This window comes from Lampris incognitus, chromosome 2 (genome assembly GCF_029633865.1).
Source record: "Lampris incognitus isolate fLamInc1 chromosome 2, fLamInc1.hap2, whole genome shotgun sequence".
Taxonomy (NCBI): Eukaryota; Metazoa; Chordata; class Actinopteri; order Lampriformes; family Lampridae; genus Lampris; species Lampris incognitus.
In genome coordinates, this window is record NC_079212.1 from 16,064,747 (window position 1) to 16,082,658 (window position 17,912).

General features: G+C 46.3%; 1 protein-coding gene across 1 annotated transcript in view; it reads right to left on the reverse strand.

Moving 5' to 3' along the window:
• Positions 1-13,994, reverse strand: part of LOC130108447 (protein bicaudal D homolog 2-like) — a 60,196-nt gene extending 46,202 nt beyond the window's left edge. The window contains exon 1 of the mRNA XM_056275372.1: positions 13,419-13,994. Within this exon, the coding sequence (XP_056131347.1) occupies positions 13,419-13,658 (240 nt within the window). The 5' untranslated portion in view covers positions 13,659-13,994. The remainder of the gene's footprint in view (positions 1-13,418) is intronic.
• Positions 13,995-17,912: the final 3,918 nt, after the last annotated feature.

The following is a 17,912-nucleotide window of genomic DNA, read 5'->3' on the forward strand; positions in this document are numbered from 1 at the left end:
GATTTCCAAGGACCCCCGAGAGACTGGCATACACCCACTTACAACACCTCCCCTTCTTCCGCTTCAGCCCCATGGTCTCCATGTTGCCATTGCTGCATGGCCAGGACCTTGCTCAATCCCACAACTCCCCCAATTCCATGCACCAGCTATGGACTCTCTGTTAACACTACTTCACTGCAGCATGTAAATAACACAATATATTAAACATATATAGCTAATGAATCTATATTAGTGAGTGCCAAGTTTGAACGATTTGGGCTAAACCTCCATCGGTAAACATGATTTCCTGCAAAATCATGAGCTATGTACATGTGGTCACTCATTCCATTCAACCAAACGACGTCAGTTGATTAAACATACATTCTTTTCAGGTATATTTGTTGAGCACATGTGCATACATAAAAGAAAGAATACTTGAGATTTAAACAACCCCTTAAACCCGAAACGTACCACAACACAGACCACTGTGCAGTGTGTGGCATTTGAGAAAATGTATGCCTCATCTCATCCATTGTTAAAACATTCTGCCTCATCACTATGACTTTGTTTCTATGGGGAAAAAATGAATCAGTTATTCTTAAAATTGTGGCGGAAATGCATGGTCATGGCGGCACGGTGGCGCAGTGGTTAGCGTGGTCACCTCACAGCAAGAAGGTCCTGGGTTCGGGGTTGTCCAACCTTGGGAGTCGTCGTCCTCTGTGTGGAGTTTGCATGTTCTCCCCGTGTCTGTGTGGGTTTCCCCCGGGTGCTCCAGTTTCCTCCCACAGTCCAAAGACATGTAGGTCAGGTGAATCGGCCGTACTAAATTGTCCCTAGGTGTGAATGTGTCGGCCCTGTGATGGACTGGTGGCCTGTCCAGGGTGTCTCCCTACCTGCCACCCAACGACTGCTGGGATAGGCTCCAGCATCCCGAGACCCCACTTGGGATAAGTGGCTTGGATAATGGATGGATGAATTTATATTACACTATATCAATATCTTAACTATATATGTATTACAAGTAGTATTGGTAGATGATAATGTCTCCTCGCACCTTATTTTTTCCTTTACATGACCCAACTTTGTGAGCATGCAATTCCATGCTTTGTTGTTTGTGTACATGTACTTGAGCAATGACAATAAAGCTGAATTGAATGTAATCAAATCCTTTCTCCTCTGCTCTGTATCCTCATCTATTTCCGTTGTTGGGTCCACCTTCACTCCCTCCATCCACTGGCCCTGAGGGTTGTAAACAGACCCCCATGCCTCCCCTCCTCAAAATCCGTCTCTTCTGTGAGTCGACCAGAGCCACTCTGACAAGGGGAACCAGACCCACTGGCCTACTTTCACCAGCATCCTTGGGGAGGAGAACGATGCATACGGGTGTATACTATGGGCATACCTCGGTTTCTCAGTTTGATTGTTTGACAGTGTTAATGTTAAGCAGAGCCCCAGGGTGAGGGACCAACCTTTTGGAATTGGGCTTCCTTACGCTCTATTAGTCAGCCTATTAAAGCCAGCAAACATGCTAAGAGGAGGTGCTCTCCTGAATCAGCCCTGTGGACAGATTTCATTTAGATGAAACGAGAAAGCACTTGTTTGCCATTCGGGAAATAATCAAGATGAGTGGGCCTGGTGGAAATTACAGGAACAAACACAGAGGGGCGGGCTAAAACGTTGACATGTAAAAAGGAAATGATACCATCTGTCCATCTTATCCTGTGTCTTCTCCATCTGCACCCCACCACAAATAGCAATGTAGGATACACCGCACAAACAGACTATAGACACAAAATGTCAGCATGAACATCCAATTACTGCAAATTGTAAAACAGAGAATATGGACAAAACAAAACTAGGTATCCACTGATATATTTTCCTAGAGTCGGGAATGAGTAAGAGTTTTGAATAATTTAATTACTGATGATTGAACACTTTATAGTATATTGATTAACCTTTTCTTCGCCTGTCTGAGCCCCCCAGCAGGAGAATAGGGGTGGGGCATGTCAGGCGCTGGGTGTGAGCGTGTGTGTGTGTGTGTGTGTGTGCATGCATCTCTTACATGTGTGTTTGTTTTTTGGGGAGGGGGAGAGAGGAGTGGAGTCAAGGCACCCACCATCTGTTCACTTATAGCCTCCACAAACGGCTTCATCCCCACTCCCTGTATATGCTTATGTCCATGGGGTCTTACACCCCCCCCCAACTACTTTCTTTTGTTTTTTCTTTTAGGGAATATCCCTCTCCACCCAAGGGGTTAAAATACCTCTCGGGGCAACTCTCATTGTGCCCCAATTCTATCCAAGGAAGACTTTATCAAAGAAAAACAACCATATGGTTTAAATGTGTCGGTCTATATTCAAAGGTTCAATAATACGACCACACCAACATTCGCGTGCCTCCCATTGCTTGGCTGTGTTTTAAAATGAGATTGTGGCATGCCAGCTGAGGAAATTATCCAGTACACCTCTGCCCAGTTTAACACGCGACACAAGGATGGACCACATTCCATGTGCTGCTGTTCCAAATTGCATAGGCAACCCTAGCCAAATTTGCTGACCACGAAGTAATCTAAGATTAAGCCCCTCCCTATGAGATATGTGCCACAGCCATGGACTGTTGATCGAATAGTTTGGATTTTTTGAAGTCTATCTCTATTTTTATACTCACCGCTTGTTCATATAGCAATAGCCATAATCCTCACTCAGTGCAAAATAAGCACTCGGTGGTTCACCAGAGCAAGCATGATGCTACAGCAGTTGGTAATTGCAAATGTGAACGGTCATTTTATAAAATTTTGTCAATTTTTATGGTTGGTTACAGCTATTTCCCTACCATGTCACTTCCTGCAACACAGCCTACAACCAATCACCTGTAGAAGTCACTCTGCTGCAGCGCAAGAAAGCAAACACTACGAGGGAATTAAGAAATTAAAATAAATATATAGCCCATAGATTTTTTTTGGAGTTTTGCACCTTTTTTCCCCCAATTCTACCCGTCCAATTACCCCACTCTTCTGAGCCATCCCGGTCGCTGCTCCACCCCCTCTGCCAAGCCGGGGAGGGCTGCAGACTACCACATACTTCCTCCGTTACATGTGGAGTCGCCAGCCGCTTCTTTCCACCTGACAGTGAGGAGTTTCGCCAGGTGGACGTAGCGCGTGGGAGGATCACGCTATTCTCCCCAGTTCCCCCTCCCCCCTAAACAGGCACCCCGTCCGACCAGAGGAGGCGCTAGTGCAGCGACCAGGACACATACCCACATCCAGCTTCCCATCCGCAGACACGGCCAATTGTGTCTGTAGGGACGTCCGACCAAGCCAGTAACACTGGGATTTGAACTGGCGATCCCCGTGTTGGTAGGCAATGGAATAAATCGCTACACCACCCGGATGCCCCAAGCCTATAGATTTTTAAAGTGACTGTAGGTAGACGATCGGTATGCCCTAGACGATCCGTATACCCCAGAATTCGGAAGTTGTTACGAAGCAATTCTATTGGTCAGTCGGTTAAAGGGTTCTTCCAGCCTACTTTAAACAGTTGTTGCCTGTGTTTAAACTGTCACATTGGCGGCAAAGTAGTAGTAGTAATAGTAGTAGCCAACGGCACATTAATAGTATAATACTAATAATAACAATAATAATAATCGTGTAATGCTATTAATGATGTGAAGACACAATAGGACTGAGACCCTAACCCTCACCACCCTAACTCTAACCCTAAGGGTATACGGATCGTCTAGGATATACCGATCATCTACCTACAGTGACCACTCAAATTTTCTATGACAGACATGGTGTTAACACGTGTATTGTGTTACACGTGGCGTCGCGTTATCTTTGGTTGGATCATGGAACATTTTTTTTGCACTGAATGACGATTGTGGAATGTCCCCCCACTGTAACCAGCATTTGCATGCTTCCCATTGCTTTCCTGTGTGTTTTATGATTAGATGAGATTATGGTATGCTGATTTTACACGCGACATGACTGCATTGAACTCTAGATCGCAAGCCGGAGTTGCATGTCGGATATGAAGAAACAAATAGATGACTGAAAATGAAACCTACCTATATACACCACATGAGCGGTGAGTACAAAATAGGGATAGACTTCAAAAATCCAAACTGTTCCTTTAAGGCAACATTTTACATATGGATATCTTATAAGGCAAATCACATTAGAGAAACACAAGTCTCCAGCTAGATGGCTCCAAATGGCTATTGACTGCCACTTCCATCAGATAATACCACGATAACAACAAGAGCAGGAAATGCAGCATAAGACACTGATGTTAGCAACACACAAGAGGACACAAGCACATTTCTCCAGCAAGAAAACTAAATATCAGCATAATGCACTGATAACAGGACTGAATACTGAAGGAACCTATGTAGTAATTTCCTCTGATACCCTCAAAGACATTATGTCTCATTCATGTAGCTATATTTCAGATGCTTCCTTCTCCTATAAATACATCCGGCCCTTTAGAGGTAAACAGGATGTGGAGCTGGGGGGAAGTGGGGGGATCTGACTCAAATTCAATAGAGGGAAGAAGGAGGAGTTGAGGGAACAGCAATGAGAGTGCAGAGAGCGGATTCAAACTTCCTGTTCAAAGATTGTATAGTCATTCACTGTCATGGAATGACAGCCAAAGATTTACTGTCACAAACACAGACTCAAAAACAAGAAACCAGAGGAAAAGGAGATGTAGCCTAGAGTGGCAAAGCCTTCGAAGTCTCTGGTGAGGGTGTAGAGCTCATAGGGTGCAACTCAGGTTCTTTGGAGCCCTTGTCAACGATGATGAAGGTGGATTTGTGTGGAATCTATTATAGCCCACACAGACAACGTCTGCAGGCTTGAAGGAACAATGCAAGCAGCGGTAAAAATAAATCCACCCACAAACTAACGCTTTGTATGTACACATACCCACATCTGCTTACTGTGAACATGCCTGCCAAGCCGCTTCATTGGTTTATATAAGGTATTGGTAATTAAACAGGTTTGCAAGACCTCTCTGCCCACTGATAATTGGGCGTGGGGCTAGGCTTAACTGGATGATCTGAATGATCCCAACAGGAGAGTAGAAAATCTTGCGGGGTAGTATGTATCCTAGTATCATGGACTACCTAAGGCAATGTGGTCTTACTGCTGTGCAGAACAAAACCTTCCCTAACGCTTGCTTTCTCAACTGTACTTATCACCAACAATGAATTGAAACAATGAGCATAGGCAAATAAGACACAATTAAAGTTGATAAAGACATGGAAAATAGATGACAAATTTCTTAAAAGTAGGCTATGCAGCTAGACAGATGATATAGAGTTGCAATAGAGACACAGATGCAAAGACACATATGAGTGAGCACATTCAGGCACACGAAATAAACGCAGGCACACACAAAAGAGTGATTCTAGTTTAATATCACGCATACACACCGGACTCATTGTTGAGATATAAAGTAGGAGTGTAGTGTAGGAGGAGGAAGAATGTCAAATAGACCCTATGAAGCAGTACTCTGATTGAACCCAGCTGAAATATACAGCCTCTAGTATGAGCTCATCTTCTTTTAGAGTGGATTGCTGCCTGATCTGGCCGTAGTCTTCCCTAATAGGATTACACTGGCGCATCATGACCCTGCTAGGCTACCGTACTGTTGCTCTCCATACACTTTTGACTTGATTCACTTTGAGTGAGGCGGTCTCTCTGACCCACACTAGTTTTGAAATTGAAACACAATAATCTCATGTTTGGAGTTTACTAAATATAGCCTTCCAGTTGGCTATTTGGTACAGAAAACAAACTAAATACTGAAGGAGCTGTTTGTCAACAGCCTTGTAGTAATTTCTTCCTGTTTGGCCTGGATTCCGTGGTCATTTGGTCTGGCTGGGTAGTTTAGAAGCAGGGCGGAGTTTCTGGACCAACCTTTTCGCATACCCAGTGCAGCGCAGCACCAGGATAAACACAGCGACAGCTCTGCTCTCAAAGAAGCTCAAAATAACTTGTTGTAGCTACCTCTCTATTGTAGCTACAACAAGCCCTTCTGAGAAACGAGCTGCACAATGATTTTATGGGTTCCTTGGTCTAGAGGGAAACTAAAAATTAGGTTTATCATCTAAATCTCCCAATGTTGATATAAAATGGAGCCAATTACTAATAGTGTGATCTGAAGGCCAATCTGAACCAGCGACAGCAGATGGACAGGCGGGAGGATGGTTATGTAAATTCTATGTACATTCCGGTAAGGTACTCGGCAGATGAGATAGGGAAAAGGATCATGACATATAAAAATGAGATGCATCATATAAATTGCATCACACGACACTGAACTCGACCTTGATTAAACTTAAAGTTAGCAAGACGGTAGGACTGGGGGGGGGGTCTGAGGGAAGAGGAAGTATAAGCGTAATGCAAAACTGGTAAGCTCTGGACAGTGTGATCTCTCAGCTGAGCATGGGATGTCTCACACTTACCCATGACATCATCCTCTTTCATCCATACTTAGCCAGGGGCGCAACTCCGAGCTACAGAAGGTGTCCTGAGGATGCACGCACACAATAAGATTAGCATTCCTGTGAACAACCCCAACGCAATGCACCTTCAAAACAGCTGGCTACAACTGCCCCAAGAAAAGTGGAACACTTGATATGAGCCCCATAAGAGGGACCTTCATGTAACCCAATAGGATCAAAATAAACCAAACTTCAGTGCCAGAAACTAAACAGAGCTGCTGCCCAGCACTAATGCAATACCTCACAAACGCTCGATTATTTTCGTTGAGAAAACACCCAAGTGCAACACATCAGATTGAAACCACCCAAAACAATCAAGGTCTTTCACTCTGCTTTATCACTGGAAACACTGAATAAATAGCCAAAGCTATCATCTAGCCTAATACTTGCGGCTAAACATGTCCTCTACTTGAACTGTGGATGATTGCTGGTTATACTTTGTTTATAAGATTTAAGGAAGAAAAACCCTTAACAATCATTAAGGATTAGCACCGGGCCATTTCACCTAAAACTGGGCACGATGAATCTTTTATTACTTTTGCCATATGGTAGTCTCTGCTTAAAGGGGCAATTCACCTCAAAATCAAAAATACATATTTTCCTCTTACCTGTACAGCCATTTATCCATCTACATCGTTTTGGTGTGAGTTGCCGAGTTTTGAAGATATTGGCCATAGAGAGATGTTTGCCTTCTCTCGACTACAAAGGAACTGGATAACGCTTGGCCTGGGTTGCTCAAAGCACCAAAAAAATACATTTGGAAAAAAATCAACAGCTATGTCTCTTTCCAGAAATCATGACCCGGTTACTCAAGATATTCCGCACACCTTGTTGTGAGAAGTTTCATGTAGGAACTATTTTCGTAGACCTACATTTAGATTTTGGGGTGAACTCTCCCTTTAAGGTACACACAAGAGGTGACATAAGCCAACAGAATTGGCTCCTTAGGCTGGCTAGCCACTCTTGGGGGTCAAATGGCACTCAGTTAGAATCTTAAAAACTGTCCTATGAATGGTTGTGTTAGTAGGCACATCCTTATGAATTCTGGTTTTCATACAGTGGAGTGCCAGGCCTGAGCCAGTCCATACAACCAAATGCTGGGCCTGAAACAGGAGCAGTCTAGCAGGACAGGAAAAAGAAGGCAGCAGAGATTCTCCAGGGCACTAGACACCCTCAGGTCAGCATTACCCTGTAATGAACCTACCTGGCTATGGGGGCCAATGATTGTGGCTGGGCCTGGCTGGGCTGCCAAACGTCCATAAGCCCTTAGCGTAGCGGCTGGGATTCATCCTCTTAGGCCCAGAGGGGAGAGGATTTGGGACTTTATTTAGTGCCATTTAGAAAAGATTACCCCTTAATTTCAGAGCGGCCATGTCGCAAGAGATATTGTAGATGAAAGCACCAGTCAGATTGACCAAAAGAATGAGAGACCATATTTCAGGTTACAGATACACCAAATAGAACATAGTTTGGTAAGCCCTGTAGCATAGAGACCAAGGGGATGTGGTCAGACATATAAACAAGAAAAACAAGATTAGAATGACTGAGGTGATTGAGCAAACTCAGAAAGCTGAGAGAACGTGTCAACATGAGATGAGCAGCTGGCGATGAGACAAAGAACAAGAGAAAGGGGTTCTTCAGATGTGAGAATCCAATAAAATGAAACCGACTTGATTCATGACTCGTTATTCTTTCCTTTTACGAAGATCCCGATGGGTTCGTATCAGCCTCTTATTTCCTACAGCCATCCAATCAGCATCCAACGCACTTTACACGGCACAGGTTTAAAGTCACACTAAATATCTTTGTTTAAGAACATTGGGATCTGGCCTTTAGTGATCTACTATTTCAATGGGACAAAAGTGACCTATGTTTCCAAAACGCACCCACAATGGGACCCCTCTCTCAATCTCTCCTTTGTCATACTCTGTGTTCTGTGAGCGTTCAACCCTCCCTCTGTCAATGCCACCCAAGACCTGTTAACCCCACTGGGCTCAGGCACACAAAGGCCAGCAAGCTGAGCACTGAAAACCCAGAATTTACTGAGCTTAAACATATTTATGGTTTTGATTGTCAGGGAGAATTCCACAGTGTAGTTAGTACACAGCTGCAACTAACGCCATAGGAGAGAGGAAGGGGAAAAGTGTGTGCGTGAGTGTGTGCGTGTGTGCGCGCAAATGAATGGCTTTACTGTGTTCTCTGACACTTGCCATAACACAACAAAGATCAAATGAACACCAAGCCTTTGTTATAGTAGCATTGTCATGGTGTGTGCGTGAGCTTGGCGTGTGTGTGTCTGTGTGTGTGTGCGCACGCACGCGCGTGCGTGTGCGTGTGCACACGCATGCATGCTTGTGGGCCTGAAAAAAAAAGAAAGGTCCAGCTTTGGAGAGAAAGACAGAGGGGGATAAAAAGCGAGGGCTGTGGGATGTTCTATCACTCTGTTGTCTGTGGGGCTCTGACGCCGTCTTTGTGACCGTGATGTTTCACCACCTGACGTTCACACAAACCGAAGAGGCTGAGGGGATCATTATCTAGCCTTGTACCCGTACCACAGCCTCTAGCAATCTGTATGCTGGCACTGTAAGACATTCACATGTGCGTGATGTCATCCATGAGCTACTCAACGTGAGAATATCAGCAAAACAATGTTAGCAAAAGAACTTCTACTTTGACCCATTGTCAAGGTGTAGCATCATGCTCACTAACATAACCTAAGATTGAAATTTGCACACTGTAGCCTGTGTGATTGCAAGGTGAAAGTCCACAACTTTATCATTGCTAGCAGCATGGCATACAATGGTACCTTTATCAGGGCACTGTTTTAGAACTGAACTGCTTGTTCATTACCATATTGTGCAAATCAGCTGTTGACATTAGATATAATTGAGAGAGAGAGAGATATGTTAAAAGGCCCTTTGGAATGTGGTTGAAAAAAGATTACATAGTTTATCGGTTTTTATCATCACATTAACGCCAATAATGGAGTCGCCATGCAGTTAAGCGCAAGTGGACACAGTGGTATGGCACAGGGGCAATGGGCCAGGTGATTCACAGTCACTGTTATGTTAAGAGATGGGCACTTCAATCTAGCACAACTGTAAAGTTAGCACACTGCATACTATGAGCTGTGAAGAAGCGGCGAACGTCACTAAAATCTCTGGCTTTGCCTTCCCCCCACGTTGGCTTGAATGTGGGAGAGGAAGGATGCAAAGGCAGGGGGCAAGTAAGCACACATGGTAATGGACCTTCAGTGAGAGGTCAACACACAAACAGTGAGCTATAAACTCATTTTATGACTGAAGAGCTTTGGAATATGCAGCAGCAGATGAAAGAGGAGGAGGGGGCTAACTGTGTTCAGACATTGGGAATGTGCCAAGGTGTCAACAGAGAACCGTTGCACATAGAACAAAGCAGCCACCCATGAATATCATCAGTGTGTGTTTGGTTAATTCAAGCAATCAGCCCTACGCACCGGCACAATTTTCTGTTTGCTGGCTGTAAGCACCAATCTCTCTCAGCAGCAATACACCAACAGACACTCAGGAAGCAGCGCCTGCTGAGGAGGCAGCAGCCCGGCTGCTCAAATGAAGGAACAGAGCTGTGCCGTTACTAAGCAACAACACTGTGTGGAATTCCTCCATCTTCCTCCTTCAACACTAGTGTGTGTGTGTGTGTGTGTGTGTGTGTGTGTGTGTGTGTGTGTGTGTGTGTGTGTGTGTGTGTGTGTGTGTGTGTGTGTGTGTGTGTGTGTGTGTTATTTATCAGTGTTATTTGTAGCTGGTCTTGACCCAAGGTTAGGTGAGGACTGGCTAAAAGGGTAGCAGGAGTTTGCCTACTGTCATGAAGATTTCTGATAGACCGTTTCTTTGTGGGGTGAGACAAAAGATTGGCATCTGCTCTTTTAAATTTCCACCAACACACACACTGTACCTGTGCACGTCTGTGTGCTTATGTAGAGGGTCTATTGTTGGGATGCTCTATAAATCTTGCTGACAATCTATTCCAGTCTGTCCAAGCCCTCTGTGACAGTGGCTTGAAAAAAGGACAACCAAACATTGTGACCAGCCACCAAAGTAAACAGTAGCCAGGTACCAAAGACAACATGGAATTCATAGCAGAGAAGACAGATGACTACTAAATAGCTTTTACTACGGACGCCGACAGCTTAACTTGTCTCCTTAGAAAGGTCAAAACGGGAAAGGTGACAATGGATGGGTGTAAGGCCTATTGATTAATATGATCTTGGCCCACAGTAACTACAGTGATGAGCTATGGGTTTGTATTTCCAGTGGAAACTGATCAAGGACACAGAATTTAATTTTAGCTATCAGCTTTGCAGTAGCCTATCTTGTGATGGAGCAGGTTTCCTGCCTCGTGCTCCCCTGCAGACAATGAGAAGGAAGTCAAAGGATGTCAAAAACTGTTTGCTTTCCTCTTCTGATAGCATCAACATTTTTCCTTCATACAGAGTAGAGTTTATTTGCATACACGTCTGTGTATATGTATGTTGGTCGGTGTGTGTTGGTCTGGGGGATGAGTAGAGGGACACAGAAATACATTTTTGGTGTTTTGATGATCGCAATCTGACCGTTAATCTACAATCAGCATTGCTTGACCCCTAGGTGAAAGACAGGCCATATGTCATTGTTAGAGGTGAACACAATTGTATTTTATTGCCAATACAGATGGCAGCTTACTTGCTTCTGGCTAACTCAGACACAGTAGATGATTGTGTTTGTTTTTGGTTTTTTTCACAATTACCTTTATTTTAAGAAGCCAAAAACTGAAAAATCCTCTCAACAAATACCTCCTTTCAATTCTCTTCTCACTTGCTCTCTTGGTTACTTTTTGAGGCTGTTTTCACTCTGCCTCCTCTATTCAGAGCCAGCTTTTTGCTGTCATTCTTCTGTGAGGTTTCTGGGACTCCCTGCCATGGAAATGCATGGGAAAACAGAGCAAGAGTTGCTGAAACAGCCCTATGACCTCCTTCAGCAACAACAGCTGGAAGGGGAGGGGGGTGAGGGAGGGGTGTGTGAAAAAAACAAGGCAAAGCAAAAGAGCTAGAGAGTCAGAGATGAGCTGAAAAAACTTCCTCCCCGATTTCATTCTGGCCTCCCCGTCTCTGTTTTTCCACTGAAAGACACAAGAAACCCAAGAGACCGATGAGCAGATTTCTGGTAGATTTCAAGGAAGGGGTGGAAGTGGGGTGGGTGGGGGGTTACCATGAAGTCATTGCTCTCAGCTATTGGTTCTTTTGGCCTTTGTGGGAGGAAACAGGGAAGAGACCCAAAATCTCTGCGATGGATTCCCCATGGCAGGAAATAGGCACCCATATCCATACTTGTCTGAGCTACAGAGAACGTTCCCCTTCTCCTTGACTGCTTTGGGCCACAAAGCTGTTCTGCAGCTACAGTTGAAAAACTGTCCTACCCTCATTCCTGCAATGTAAATCACTTGACCTGAACAAAAAGCTGTCATGGAGGAGCCAGCGCTGGCCAGATTGCGACCGAGCAGCAGGGAATGAGTCTGGACACTGTTCTGGACAAATAGACACATCCTTTATCTGTCTCTCTCGCCTGGTTGTAACTGTCAACATTCTTTCCATTCCTCCAGAGGTTGTAACTCGTTTGGTTTCCCCAGCAAGTTTCTGGTACTTCACTTCTCTGAGCGGGAAGTTTCAAAATTCAAACCTAGGTCCACCCCTTTTTCCTAGATGTGTACAGTAATTCCTGTCTACAGTCTATAATTTTCTGGGCTGAGGAACTCAATTGGCAAGATATCTGCAACGCAGCAAAAACTCAAAAATAATGCAGGCTGGTTTATGAAAGAGATTTTAACATGTTATAACACGTATCCAATCGTCAGCTCATTCTATCATCGAGGGCAAATTTCACAATAAGCCTGAAAAGTACAGAATTGTGAACTAAAACAAATGCACATAGATTAAATACAATGAATATTTCATACATCTTAAACTACAAAAATAATCATGCATTATTTCACAGTCATGGTGAAAAATGTATTCAGGTATACCCAACATAAAAATGTGGCAGAGATGGGGGAAGGTGCACGTAAAGCCTACAGTCACATATAGATGTCTTGAATAATAAGTCAATGTGCCGCATAAATAAATGAATGCAGCAGAGCAAGGAGAATCCCTTGATAGTATATGGGGGCTAGATGGAGCCTGCAGTGCTAGCAAGGGTGGATCTAAGAGGTGGCCGAGGGTGACCAAGGCCAGCCTCACTAAATAGCTGGCCACCTCTGTCACCCCACTGTCTGAAGCAACAAACTAGATGCTGATTTGTGTTTGTGGTTAAGTTTGTATGATAACAAGCATTTTATGACAACCTTATTGGTCTACAATCAGCATTCCTACAATTCATATACTAAAACTTTCAATCATTAACCCTGAACTTGTATTTAGATATTGAATTACTCCACCATAGAGCTGTGTGCTAAAGTGCAGCAACAAGGCAGATTGCAAAAATGGATTGAGCACAATGTTTTCAGTTCTCTGAAGTCAAACGGGATTCTTATCTGTCACATCCACATAGCAATTTGCACCAGTTTACCAAATTATGTCTCCTTCTCTTGATTGCACACATATTTGCTGATATATGCCCATATTACTTGCATGCCCTGCGTATTCCTATAAATAATGTGTGTTTTGTTCTATATCTGTTTTCCTCTATACATCTGATTCTTACAGTGTGAGCCAATCCAATCTACTACAGATTTTAAGAACAATTTGAGTGCCAACCCACCGAAAAAATATATATATCACGGGCCCCTCTCTGACCCCCGATTCAACATTTTCTGCAGGCGCCACTGATGTGCTTGGTGACCTTGTAGGACGAGGGGCTCCCATGGAAGGGTCTAAATGGTGCAGGACAGCAAATGGATGTTCTGCCCCAGACAATACTCACCTCCTTGAGCTGGTCGAGCTCCTGGCGCACGGTCTCGTACTCCAGCTCCAGGTCATCGTATTGCTGTTTGAGCTGCTGTTTCTCATCCAGCACCGCCAGTCCGTACTCCGCCGCCTGGATCTTCTCGTTGGTGGTCTCACTCAGCTCCCGCGAAAGACGCTCGACCTCCGCCCGCAGCCACTCCGGCCCGGCCTCCAGCAACAGCATCGCGTCGGTGTAGCGCTGCTCGTCCACAGACATGGTCACACCGGTTGAGGGGGTGGCGGTCAACGAACGCCGGCTGATGTGTTTATTAAGGAGGGATGTTGAGGTGACTTCAAGCGGTCTTAACCTTGAAGACGGTTACGACGACTCTTAGATTCGTCTGTATTTAAACTGCATGACTGGTACTCTTCTTGCCTTTCTTGTCGTCGAGCTTATTTCGTCGGTCATGTAGATGACTCGGTTCAGTTTTCTCTGACCGGGAGAGGTTTGAGTTACCTTTTCTTCCCCCCTTCAAAATTGCTCCATAATTGCAGACCTCCTTACCTTTGCCTCCTCCCCGGCTTGTTGGAGCGATGGGAGCGAAGCCGTTGGTTGCTGTCACATCACCCAGCCAGACAGGCTCCAATGGAGCGCCGATGCTTGTCGGGAAATGTAGTACTATATCAGTAGACGAGCCCTGCACACAGAGCTGGCGACGAGTGTGGCTTGGACTCCTTTCCCATCAGGCATTGTATGTTTGCCTATGTGGAGGCACGGAAATCTCTCTCTCGATACGTTTGTGTACATAGAAATACAACGGACAGATCGGCCGAAGTCTGCCCTATCGTCGTGAGCGTATCTCTGCTGCCATCTGTCGGAAATAGTCGCAATTCACTGGCAGCTGCCTTCTACATGGATTGTCACCTTGCCGCGATGGAGAAGCCTGCGTGGTCCTGAGATCCCGAGAGCAATGCCGTCGGGAGCTATGCTCCTGGTAGGGTCACCCATGGCGGCAAGGTCAAGGAGGAGGTCCCTGACAAAGAGCAACCCAACCAAGACCTCAACGGTGGAACAGGCCAGAGTTTATTTCAAAATGCCAAACACAGCTAAAGATGGAAAGTATTTCTGCTGAGTCCACGTACATGTCATGTAACAAATCAACAAATCAACCTGGAAGTCTGAAAATAAATGATGCACTGATGCTGAGAGTGGCAAGTAGTCAACCAACCAACCAACCAACCAACCAATCAACCAATCAATCAATCAATCAACCAGGGCTCCCACGCATCCAGAAAAACCTGGAACTAGTTTTCCAGTTGTAGAAATCACATGGAATATGATGCAATTGATCAAATGTTAACGAAAAAAATATTGAGAGCATTTTTTTTTACTGACATGGAATATTTTTAGTATAATTGGTAGCTGACGTCTTATATTTTTAGCATGGCTAAAAATATAAGATGTTTATTTTAATATTTTAACCGCTGAGATTGCACATCAAGGAGTGTGTTAATGACCAGCTAAAGTTACACAGTGCATTTAGAGACTGTTGAGGCTTCCACTTTCATATAATATTGAATAATATGAGTTTTCGTGTGCAACGACTGCCATGTCCACGCAAAAGTCATAGGAAATATGAAAATGATTTCTTAAAAGAGTGTGAACACTGTCTTTCAATCAATCAATCAATCAAGCAAGCAACCAATCGATCAATCAGCCAGTCACTAAATGATGCAACTTGCCTTTAGTTAAAGTGCACGGATAAAAGGTAGGTTGTAGAAATTGCAGGAAAGAAGAGACGGACAATTTCTCTCATTGACTACACGAACGCGTGTCTTTTATTTCTCTATCCAAAACCGACAGCATGAGCAACATGGCGCTGCTCCAACCAATCATCATCGTAGCTCACGCTGTTAACCCGGAAAACACTTTCTTAAAGCGACCAGAACCGATTATGGGGAATTATGTCCATAGAGTCCACTACATACGTCCCCCCAGAATTCACCATAAGTCAACATGGAGGGGGGCAGATGGCCCGGCCGCAACGGCTTCGCCGAACATGTGCAGAGGCCAGGTTGCTCACAGGACGGGCCTGAGGGAACCTGTGGCGGCATGGGGGTCCACAGTGGGCGTCGTGGCGGATGAAAATGTATTCCGCTGACTGCAGACTTGCAGGGATGTGAGACTATGGGAGGCCGTGTTGCAAAGTGGGGACTGATGTGAAAGTGCTGGCATTATCCAGGAGCGTGGTCCATTGATGGGCTGCAGACCAGGGGACTGTGGTGTTAGGGACGAAATCCCCTGGGACCCACAGTGGCTGTCTGTAAACCAGTTCAGCAGATGAGGACTGGAGGTCCTCCTTAGGGGTGGTCCTGAGGCCCAGCATGACCCACGGGAGCCTGTCAACCCAGCTACTATCCTTGAGGCTACCCTGAAGAGCGGCCTTCATAGAGCGATGGAACCGCTCACACAACCCATTGGCCTGCAGGTGGTACGCGGTGGAGCTTCACCCCTATGCTCTCTGCGACTGCATTCCAGAGCTCAGACGCAAACTGTGAGCCCCGGTCCGAGGAGAGGTCAGATGGGGTGCTGAACCGGGTGACCCAGGTCCCGATGAACGCCCAGGTTATGTCAGTGGAAGTCGTCGATGACAATGGGATGGCCTCTGGCCATTGAGTGGTCCTGTCCACCATGGTGAGGAGGTAAGTAAAAATGTGGGAGGGGGCCAGGGGGCCCTCTAGGTCCACATTTATGTGGTCGAACCTCCTTTTGGGCACCGGAAACTGTGCCGGGGGGGTCTGGTGTGGCAGTGCACTTTAGAGCGCTGACACTCCACGCAGGTGCCAGCCCAGTCTCTCACGTCTTTTTTGAGCCCGTGCCAGACGAACTTGGCCACCACTAGTCTTTGAGATGGCTTTTTGCCAGGGTGGGAGAGGCCATGGACAGCATCGAGAACATGCCGCCTCCAGCCAGTGGGAATGACGGGCCGAGGCCGACCCGAGGACACGTCGCACAGGAGCGTGATGACAGTGTCATCGAAAGCCACGTCCTCTAACTGCAGCCCGGTGACAGCCATCCTGAAAGCCTGCACGTCCAGGTCAGCGGCCTGGTCAGCTGCCATGCAGGCATAGTCATGACCCAAGTGGACAGCTCCCACAATGGCCCGGGAGAGGCAGTCGGTGACAAGGTTGGTTTTGCCAGCAACATGCTGTATGTCCATGGTGAACTCTGAGACGTAGGAGAGCTGTCGTTGCTGGTGGGCGGACCACGGCTCAGCCACCTTGGCCATGGTGAACATCAGTGGTTTGTGATCCACAAACGCTGTGAACTGGTGGGCCTCCAGTAGGGAATGGAAGTGTCGAATGGCAAGGTAGAGTGGGGAGCTCCCAATCGAAGGTGCTATACTTCCATTTGCTGGGGCGTAACTGTTGGCTGAAGAAAGCGAGCGGCTGCCAAGCGCCGTTTACCCACTGCTCATGCACCGCCCCGACTGCGTAGTCCGACGCATCTGTAGTAATGGCGATCGGCGCCTAGGGTGACGGGTGCGCCAGCATTGTTGCATCAGCCAGAGAAGTTAGTATCCACAAACGCCTTGTCCCTCTCTACAGACCAGTCCAAAGTGTATTTGGTGGCCTTGCCTTTCAGGGCCTCATACAGGGGTCGCATAAGTTGAGCTGCTCGGGGGATAAAATGGTGGTAAAGGTTCATCATGCCGAGGAACTCCTGTAGGGACTTGACTGTGAGCGGTCGCGGGAAGTTCACAAAGGCGTCCACCTTTGACAGGAGGGGTAAGCCCCGTCTTTGGTGACTCAGTGTCCAAGGAAGTCGATGGTTGTCAGCCCAAACTGGCACTTGGCTGGATTGACGATCAGCCCATGCTGGCTGAGCCACTCAAAAAGAGTCCGGAGGTGGGACAGGTGTTCCGCTTTGGAGGTTCTGATGACGAATATGTCGTCTAGATAGACAAAAACAAAAGGCAGGTCCCGTAGCACCGAATCCACGCGGCGCTGGAATGTCTGCGCGGCGTTCTTGAGGCCAAACGGCATGCGCAGGAACTTGAACAGTCCAAATGGGGTGGTCACCGCCGTTTTGGGGACATCCAGCAGGTGGACGGGCACCTGATGGTATCCATGGACGAGGTACACTTCGGAAAAGATTACTTTTCCAGCTAGGTGGGCGGAAAAACCCTAGATGTGTGGGATCAGGTAGCGGTCCGGTGTTGTAGTATTGTTGAGTCGGCGGTAATCACCGCACGAGCGCCACCTGCCGCCAGGCTTCGGGAGTTGTGAAGGGGTGAAGCCCACGGGCTGTTGGAAAAGCGAATGATGCCGAGACGTTCCATATTCTCGAACTCCTCCCTGGTGGTGGTGAGCTTGGCCGGATCGAGGTGCCGAGCCCGGGCATAGACTGGTGGGCCAGTAGTGGCGATTTGGTGCTCAACTTCATGCTTGGCGGTGGAAGAAGAGAAGGTGGGCTGCGTGAGGACCAGGGACTCAGCGAGAAGCCAGAGAAAATCGTCTGCGGTGGAGA